Source organism: Eurypyga helias, unplaced genomic scaffold (assembly GCF_000690775.1).
Source record: "Eurypyga helias isolate BGI_N326 unplaced genomic scaffold, ASM69077v1 scaffold6538, whole genome shotgun sequence".
NCBI classification, from domain to species: domain Eukaryota; kingdom Metazoa; phylum Chordata; class Aves; order Eurypygiformes; family Eurypygidae; genus Eurypyga; species Eurypyga helias.
Window position 1 is genome coordinate 1 of NW_010264860.1, and position 9,391 is coordinate 9,391.

At 56.9% G+C, this 9,391-nt stretch overlaps 1 protein-coding gene across 1 annotated transcript in view; it reads right to left on the minus strand.

Annotated features, from left to right (window-relative positions):
- Window positions 1-109: 109 nt before the first annotated feature.
- Window positions 110-9,391, minus strand: part of TMEM63B (transmembrane protein 63B) — a gene marked incomplete at its 3' end in the record, with an annotated part of 12,401 nt that continues 3,119 nt past the window's right edge. The window contains exons 4-16 of the mRNA XM_010156510.1: window positions 6,286-6,376; window positions 5,451-5,488; window positions 4,546-4,688; window positions 4,243-4,294; window positions 3,845-3,953; window positions 3,377-3,447; window positions 2,465-2,545; window positions 2,214-2,337; window positions 1,993-2,126; window positions 1,717-1,854; window positions 1,293-1,446; window positions 938-1,044; window positions 110-196 (exon numbers count right to left, since the gene is read on the minus strand). Of these exons, the coding sequence (XP_010154812.1) occupies window positions 110-196; window positions 938-1,044; window positions 1,293-1,446; window positions 1,717-1,854; window positions 1,993-2,126; window positions 2,214-2,337; window positions 2,465-2,545; window positions 3,377-3,447; window positions 3,845-3,953; window positions 4,243-4,294; window positions 4,546-4,688; window positions 5,451-5,488; window positions 6,286-6,376 (1,329 nt within the window). The remainder of the gene's footprint in view (window positions 197-937; window positions 1,045-1,292; window positions 1,447-1,716; window positions 1,855-1,992; window positions 2,127-2,213; window positions 2,338-2,464; window positions 2,546-3,376; window positions 3,448-3,844; window positions 3,954-4,242; window positions 4,295-4,545; window positions 4,689-5,450; window positions 5,489-6,285; window positions 6,377-9,391) is intronic.

Consider the following 9,391-nt stretch of genomic DNA (forward strand, 5'->3'; position numbering starts at 1 on the left):
CCCAAGTCCTTCTCCTCAGGGCCGCATGTAGTGTAGAACAACCGGGGGTGCATCTCAGCCCCCCCGAGCTCCAGGTCTCTGCACTTGCTTTCCCTCCCGCCACCCCTACCTGCTCAGGCCCAGCGATGGCAGCAGCAAGACCATGAAGATGAGGAAGGTGTAACACTTGTGCATGGTTGTCCTGTTCTCTCCGGACCTGAGGGCAGAGAGGAGGCTGTTAACCTTTCAGTGTCACCCCACCAGCCCAGGGGCAGTGCCCCCATCACGTTCTCATCAGAAAGCACTTCCCAGTGCCTAATCACAATACCGCCCTATTGAATACGCCCCCTTTCTCTCCACTGTCTGAGGTTTGTTCACGAGTCCCAGTTCTCCTCCCTTGTCTCAGAGGCCCTCCCCACCCTCCTGTCTTTAGAGAACTCTGCAATCATCTCTCTTGACCTGCAAGCCCCAGTCTCTGCAGCACATCAGAAACCAAAGCTTGCATCTCTCATCCTGTGTGGGATGTACCTCAAAAGCAGCACATTCCTAGCGCTCTGCACTTCAAATACCCTCCTGTGGCCAGAAGCCACAGCAGCCAAGGCGACTTTCCCTGGGAAGAGCTAGGGCTTACACATGGGTACAGCCACACCACCCCTGCCTGGTCACCTGAGCCAAGGCTTCCCTCACTATCTGCACTTCTCAGTGACCAGCCCCAACTCCTCCCAGCTTTCTCCTTCTTGTAGACCTACATCAAGCTCTGCTCAGACACACAGGCTGCACAGTGGCACCTAAGGATTGGCAGAACAGCTCTCCACGGCAGAGCTCGGGTGTAACACCATGCCTGGAGTGGAAGACACGAGTTCAAGTGGAAGGATCCAGCCAGGAGCCAGTGAGAAGTGTCCAGTGGCCAGGCAGCACCCTTGAACGACTAAGAACAACAGGCACTGACTGTCCTTACCTGGTCCAGTGCGCTTCGAAGAAGGCAGAGTAATACACGATGGTGGGCAGCAGAGCAGAGAAGCACCACAGCAGCAGGGTGGGGAAGAACTGGGTGATGATGGGGTTCTGCAAGGAGGCAGAAATTGCACGTTACAGGGTAAGGCAGCTCTTGCGCCAGCTGCAGCGGCCTTTGCCGATGCCGAGGCCCCAGCATCACAGCTGCCACTACACCCTGGCCAGGCTCAGCACCTCCCCTCGTGCTCAGGTGGACAGGACCTGGGGAATGGCGACAATATCTCTCCTCACAACAAGGGGCTGTGTGCCAGGGGTGGTTCCCGTGCTACCCACCCTATCCCCACCCCCAAAGGCCTCACATTGAGGTACTCCACAGGCTTGGTGACATTGAACTTGTCCATAGTGGTGATGATGATAGCCGGGGTGGTGAGGAAGAAGAGAAGGATGAAGAGGACCACATTGATCACAAGGCAGCGGATCCACCAGATGAAGCCCCGGATGGAGAGGTGTTCCCTGGGAGGGGGGAAGGAGGGCATCAGGATGGCTGCAAGGGGGAGAAGGGCAGGCCTGGGGCCTCACACTCACACCACGGCCCAGCCCACGTGAACAGCACTTGGGGTGCCAACCCAAGGCTCTCCCCCTCCGAGCGAGATCAGACCTCAGCCAGACGGAGCTTCAGCAAGAACAACTCATACAGTTACCAGAGGAGCAGATAGAGAGGGAAGGGGAGTGGGTGCACCCCTTTCCCATTGTCAGGACCCACTGAGCCCCAGAGCTGCTCACCAGTAGATGTTCTGTGGGTCAGGGGCATAGCTGACGGTCCAGTTGGAAACGTGGAGGGACTCACTGCAGGAGGAGGCCCTGGGCTCCCCATGGCATGCACAGCCTTGGCACTTGCAAGCATTGAAATCCTTGAGGATTCTGGAGAACAAGAGGGAGATGCTGACACAGAAGGCTGGCAGGGGTGAGCTGACGCCTTTGTGCTGGCATTCCTCTGGATTTAAGGTGAGAGCTGGGACAGGTCACCTTCCTGGGGAGGACAGGACCCTGTGCACTCACATGGCTGTGATGGTCTCATTGTGGAAGGTGACAAAGGCCATCCCCAGAGGCTTTTCGTTCACCTTCTCCTTCTCCCGCTTGTAGTCATCCTTGAGCTTCTCCTCCAGCTTGGTGTAGTACTCAATGGCCTCCACCTGGACAGGGGACAGGAGTCAGAGCAGAGACCTGGGTACCCACGCCCCCACATGTCCTGCCACCCAACACCTCTGGCTCCCCCCCACCTCCTCACAGCCCCTGATGACACAGCAGCACAGGTGGCCACAGGGTTTGGGGTTGATCATGGATGGGGTGTTCTCCTTGCTCTGCAGGTTGGTGAAGTAGATTCGCCCACGCTCAGCTTTCTTCCTGAAACAGGAGAGTGGAAGAGAAGGAAGGAAAGAGAGAGAGAGAGGGGCTCAGAAAAGACGCTCCTGTGGCACCCGCACACAGGGGAGCCCGCAGCCTCTGCCCCCTCTCCCAAACCAGGGGTTACCTCTCCGCATCGAGGAACATCAGCCGGGCCACATCGTAGCAGGGACGGGCCTCCAGGACGGTGCAGTTGGCATAGGCCTCCCTGCGAGGGGAAGCACCAGCTCATCACACCCAGTGCCAAAGGCTGCACCCTCAATCAAACCCCACGACTCCTGGACTTCTCTCCTTCCCTGGGCCAAGCACCACGACGCATAGCAAGAGCTTGCTGGGGGCAGCAGGGGAGCCTGCGGGCTCTGGCCCTTAGAGCAGAAGCAACACCTGGGGCAAACGCTACATCCTCTGGGCTCTGGCATGAGGACCCTCTTAGGACTTTAGCCCTGGGGCAGCAAGGCACCGCCCTGACCCCACACCCCGTCTCTGTCTTCATGGGCTACAGGGCTTGGAGTTGGAAAGAGGAAGAAGGGTTCCCAAAGAGTATCAAGCATTTCTCCTCTCCCCACGGTGCTTCTAAACACGGCCCTGACTGTGTCCATTTGGGCCCTGATGGAAGAGGAACTTTATGTTTTTGTTAAAAAGGAAAATAGGCTTTTCTACAAGGATCGTGATAAGGGCAGAAGCAGCAGCACAACATCCCAGTGTCACTGCTTGAGCACCTCCCGCCTGCACCTCATCTCTGAACTCGACTGCATCTCGGGATGTGCCCTGTCCACTACTTACCACTGAGCCCCTATGGCTCTGCAAGAGATGGCTGGGTATACCACAAGGCACAAAACCAAGGACAATGCATGTTCAGATATAAATTTGTGCAGAAAAAAAACCCAACAGTGAGATGCCAAAAATAAGCCTTTACCAATTTTGGACTAGCTTTCTGCTCTCAATGTATTACCACCACTCCAGGTTAAGACTAGCACTACCCCAGTAAAAACATCCCCGTTACAGAGCAGCCCTTAATTAGGGACACAGTGAGACTCACTCAAAATGCTTCTTGATCTTCTCTGGCTCAGCATATTTTGAGATCCCATTGATAAAGAGAGTTCGCTTAACCTGGAAGGAAGGAAGAAAGGAAAAGGAGAAGGTAAATAGGTGTGGATGGTGTGGAAGACAAGATTGCAGCAACATCCCCACCCCGCGGCCTGAGTCAGCAATGGGAAAGGGCAGCCTCATCAGGTGTAGCACACAGGGCTTCCCCTGTCCTATGCTTCCACTACCTGATGGCATCACTTTCACCCAGCGCAGGCCTCTTCTGTGTCCCCCACAGGCAGTCAGAGCTGCTGCTCTGGAGGAGATCTGCCTTTGGCCAGGCAGAAGGAAAGAACAGCCAAAACAAGACACCCCCACGCTGCTGTGGGTAGTGGGGTACTCGGCACTTTCTCCATGGCCACCTGACTTGACAGAAGGGCGCAGGAAAACGCGCCTGGGACAGCGGCCAGGTCCTGCTCACCAAGTCATCCTCCTTGTAGCGCATCTTGGAGGTGTGCCGGCGCATGCTGTACACCGTCAGCAGCAGGTACAGGAAGGCAAAAGATGTGTGCAGCCACAGCAGGTTATTCCTGTCACAAGGGAGACCACAAAGGTCAGTGCAAGGTTGTCACTACAAGGCCGCGTAGGGCTGGTCAGGCCCTGAAGGCGCTGCGGCCACGAGAGGCATAACCAGCATGGCACCCACATGCCCTACAACTAACTTCCAGGAGCTGAGCCTGGATGTGGGAGCAGCGACACTAGCCTCACAGCAAGGGCAGAAATACAACCTTCAAGGAGGTGAGGCTGTGCAGCAAGTGCACATTTACAAAATACCCCCCGAAGGCCTCAATTATCCATCTCACCCCCGCCCACACATACCCAGAATTCAGGTTAGCAATAGTTGTCCTCCCAAAGCTGTAGGCGTTGTTTTCTAGGGAGAAGAGGCAAACATAAGCACGTTCAGTTATACTGAGTGACACAGAGCATCACTGGGGTTGGCTACAGCAAAAAAAAACCAAAACCCAAGCTGCCCAGGACGACCCTCTGCATGAGCCACGCTCAAACTGGGACAGCAGTCAAAGTTTGTGTTAGTCCTGTCCTGCCCTCCACTGCCCCCGAGAGGTCTGGGACATGGTGTTGAAAGCAGTTCCCCCAGCCCAGCCAAAGGCTCTCTGCTCTCACCTAGCAGGTCCCCTGAGAAGTTGACAGGTAGCACAATGCCCACGGAGAGCACACCCACAGCCACCAGCAGCCCGATGATGTGCCTCTGGAAGGACAGGTAGTGCACCGCATCACCCCCGCACTTGTCCCGGATCTCATCATCCCTGCACGGGAGAGAAAGGCTGTCAGGCAAATCTTCTATGTTCCCTCGAGTGCTGGAGAAAAGCACAGGGTCATGGCTGCCCTCCTGGTGTGAGCCCACACAGCACCTCTGGTTCTGCCCTATAGAGTGTGGCCAGGCCCTAAAACAGGGAGTCTGGCACCCAACCTCAAACCAGCCCAGGCAGACAGCTGCCTGTGCCACGCTTACTGCGGTCCCGCGGTCCCACTCCCCATGCCCCTGCCCTGTACCCCCCAGCACAGGCAGCTGGACACACACAGACCCCACCTCATCCCCTTCTGGTGGGCCTTGCCTCTCCTGTCAAGATATGGGATGAGTGACGCTATCCCACAGCACTCTGGAGCCAAGAAGTGCTTAGGAGACAACTCCTGAGCATCGTCAGGCTGGGTGTGGGGGGGTGCCCCTGCATTCTCCCACCCACCCTTTGTAGACATTCCATGGACAGCAGCGCCCCTAGCAGGAGTCCCAGGGAGAGGAGCATCCCTGCAGAGCAGCGGATGGGACCGAGGCAGGGGACACCTTGGCTGGGTGCTCTACTCTGTCTCAGGCTCACTGCGTGACCTGGGTTTTGGCTTCCCATCTAGTCCCATTTCTGCTTGTCCTCTCCAGAGGACACACTTTGCTTGTGCCCTTCAGAGAGGGGGCTGCAGCAAGGGCTCAGACTTCACACGGCTGCACCGCACCAAGTGTCCCGTCACCCTGCGCTGCCCACGTGGGTCCCCTGTGCCGGTCCTGGGACACTTACTTTATCCTGAAGATGGCTGTCAGCCAGGAGCAGAAACCCTGTGCAGAAAGAAGACAGAAGGACCACACATCACTCTGTGTTCCTTTGTTCCTGCTCTCTCCCTTCAAAGCCTCAGGGTACCAGGACGGTGTCCTTGCACCTCCCCGGACTTGGGCCAGGGGGAACAGAGCACGAGCAACCAGATGTGCAGAGCTACGGATGGGCCAAAGCGGAGGAGAGGACAGTGCTACTCCATAGGGCACAATGCAGACTGGACTCTGCCATGCGGCTGTCCCACACCAACGGGCAGCTCAACCTTCCAGGGCTCCTGACTAGCATGGAAGCTCTCCACAGCCTAGGGACACCCAGAACATTCACCATGCTTTAGCCATCATCCCAGACGAGAGGAGCTCGGCAGGGACTGGGAAGGAGGGCTGGGCCAAGTCAGCACGCCTCAAAGAATGCCTGAAGGAGGAGTATTTCCTGGGAACTTCACCACCCATCCGTCACACCCCGTCATCCTACTGAACCGTGCTTCCCCTTTAGAGAGAACAGCAGCAGAGGCAGACAGTGCTGTGAGGACAAGCTGGTCAGCATTGTTCGCAATGCTGAGATGACTGACGGACATGTGTCCCACCTAGCCACAGGGACGTATGGCCTATGTATTCCAGCACGCATCTAAAAGCCAAGTAGTTATGTTTCCTTGAGCTCTGCACCACCCTCGCACACTACAAAGCGTGGGACACGAGGCCCGGGGATGGGCAAACAGCGTTTCTTCTGAAGAGCCCTTGGTTCAGACAAGCCGTGGGCTCCTGGCCACTCAAAGGCAAGGTGTGTGACTCCTGCTGCTACTCACGTTGTCCCTCTGGTCGAAGTCCACAGAGCTGGAGACGGAGGTGAGGCGCTCGTAGCGGTCATGGTTGTCGGAGTGCAGGGCGGAGGCTACGCTAGAATGACAAGCGGGAGGTGAGGGAGAAAGTTAGGAGATGCGAGGAGGCAGCCTGGCCAGGAACCAAGAGCGCCCGGAAGATCAGAGGTTAATTCAGGTCAGTTCGCCCCAGGTGAGATGGAGAGAGGAGAGATCAGAGAGCAGAGGGTAGCCTTAAGCAAAGGCCTCTCGGACGGTGCCCTGAGCCCATCACGTGCTCAGCCACGGATGCTGCTGGCTCAGCCCCTTCTGAGGGGATGCAGCATCCCCTGTGAGGAGGGGCTGGCAGCAGCTGCCATGGAGGAGAGAAGAGGCCTGTACAGCTCAAAGAGAGGAGGTGGGAACCAGAGGGTGCCGCAGCCCCTCTGGCTCTGGTACGGCCATGAGGCAGCAGCTCCAGTGCTCCGGAGAGGCACTGGCCATGGCTCCCAGGAAGAGGAAAGGCTGGGAGTCTGCTGGGCCATGTTCCCACTACACCAGTCTTCCCCCACACTTAGTGCTTCAGTGCAGGGAAACCCAGGAGAAGGAATGCAGCTGAGCCCCAGCAGTCATGCTGCCTGGAGCCAGGCTCAGCCCAGCCTGCTCCACAGCCTCAGCTGGGCCTCCTGCCTGGAAATCCCTCCAGCAGGGAGGGGGACAGGCAGCTAGAGGCGAATGACCGCAGGCTTAGGGATAGGAAAGCAAGAGAGGTGAATATCCCAGACCGCTTCACTCCCAGCACAGGCAGGGACCTAGATGGAGAACCTGCAGCAGAAGCATCCATGGCAGATGATAGCCTCCACCACGAAAGGAGGCAGAGGGCATCTGGCAAAGAGATGAGAAAATGGTCCAGAGACCTAAATTAAACTGCACTTCCAAGATGACAAAAGCAGGCTGGGACCTTGGGGGTGCAAGAAGAGATATGGCTGAGCTGAAGGCTACAAGCAAAGAAAAAAAACACAGATGAAAATACAGTCTTCCTGTTTTGACCCTGAAGGAGGATGACAGGGACAAGAATCCGGAGAAGCAGCAGCTGAGAGACAAGTGCTGGAAATCAGATGGATGACGTGATGGGAAGAACAAGCAAAGACCCTCATGGCCCTGCTGAAGGAAGGAGGATGGGACACATGGCCTCCCTCAGAGCGGAGCAGCACCCGCTGAGTCCCCAGCTGGAAGCAACAGGGAGAGGGGAAGGGAGATTAGCTGAAGGTCATGGGACTATGGATTAGACAGTGGTGTGCCACCTTGCAACTACACAGCCCATCACCCCGCTGCTGGAGGGACTGAGCAAGCTTTGACCAAGCTCTCAGGCCTTCAGCCCTTTAAAATCCCAGAGGCCTTGCAGCGGGGGTGAATTTCTGCTGTTTGCAGCCCCGAGGAGAGCCCAGCATGATGCCATGGTGTGCTTTTGGCTCCTTGGTACTGGAAGAGCAGAGGGCAGAGCAGCACTGGAGGGAAAAACGGAGATGAGTGCCATGCTATGAGATGCCCAGGCTAACCCATCTCTGTTCAGTGGGTCGCAGAGATGATGATGAGGATGACAAGCAGTGCTGAGAAGACAGAGGGGGCCAAACCTTGCCAAAGACGGGAAGCTGAAGAGGGAGCTCCAAGACTACCTGCACGTAGATGGAGGCTTTTTAAAGCGAAGCACTTACAAAGCAAGTGAGTGGAGTCGAGGTTATCCTAACACCACAAGAAGATTAAGGATGGGACCCAAGAGGCCTTCTCCATGCCCACTGCCCCACATTGGTGCTGGCTCTGCCAGGGAGGGAGAAGGATGGGGTCAGAGGCATGGCTAGCCTCAGGCCAAGGGAATCGGGGGCTCCAGGAGAGGTCAGGCATGCTCCTGTGGAAAGGGCATGCTGTGGTGTGAGGCAGGAGGTCACTACCCCACAGGGCTCTGTGATCACTGCCCTTACACACAGAAGCATGGGTAGGTTGCCACGATCTCCTAGCGCAGACTGGGTCACCGATTAAGAGTGCCGATGGCTACCACAAGCCCTGGCAAGGGGCAGGACAAGGGCACTTGTCGGTTCTCGGGTCAAGCGATGCAAGAGAGAAGGATGCCCTCCAGCACAAAGAACGATGCCGCACGTTCAAGCGCTGGGAACACCAGACAGCATACGCGTGTCCCTAAGCCACCACCTGCCACTGTGCCCCAGCACAATGAACAGCCAGGATGGGAAGGTGCCACCAGCCTTGGAGGAGCACAGCCAGGACAAGGTGTCTTTGCTGAGGTCCACAGGCGTGTTGCTAAGTTTCTGGCTACCAACACTGTCCCAGCTCAAGCAGTAGGTTTGACGGGGGTCGGCAGAGAGCTCCAGCAAGCCCAGAAGAAGAGCGAGAGCAGGAAGAAGCGTCACCCTGCAGAGAGACAAGCACTCCTGAGGATAACTGAGGTGCCCCCTGAAAAGCCTCAGAGCACAATGGCTCTGCTACCTCTGCCTTACTCCCCTGAAAGGTGTTAGCAGGAAGACACACCTGAAGCAGGACCAGCCACTATTGAAGCATGTGCAAGGGGGTACCACAGCTACCACCACCTCTGCTTTCACAACTCTAACTGCTCTGGTTCCTCTGGGGGCAAGGAGCAACCACAAAACCAGGGGCAGCCCTGCACCCTCTCAAGGCAGTAGCAGGCTCCTGCTTTGCAAGCGATGGAGTATGGGAAGCAAGGCTGCAGCTCACTGCCTCAGCTTCAGACACGTGTTAGCCTGGCTGGAGTGACCATCACAGGCTTTGCAATGCTGGCTGATCATATCTTCAGCAAACACCACCCAGGCAGTCGGCAAGGCACGGGGGTGCTCTGCTCTTAGGCATAAAAGCAGAAAGTAAGAGGAAAGAGCTGGGAGGTAGGATCCACGGCAGTGTTTAATGGGCAATGCCTGTCCAAGGGGCCGGAGGATGCTCTTGGTTGCGCTGAGGAGGGCAGTTTGCTTCTGCATGGGGAGACAAAAAGACCAAAGGTGCTGCCTTGGTGAGCGTGCTGACAGCTGGGGTAGGTGGCAAGGGACAAGGTGCCTGGTCCTGGCACAGCCTCACTGGGTGAAGGGGGGGG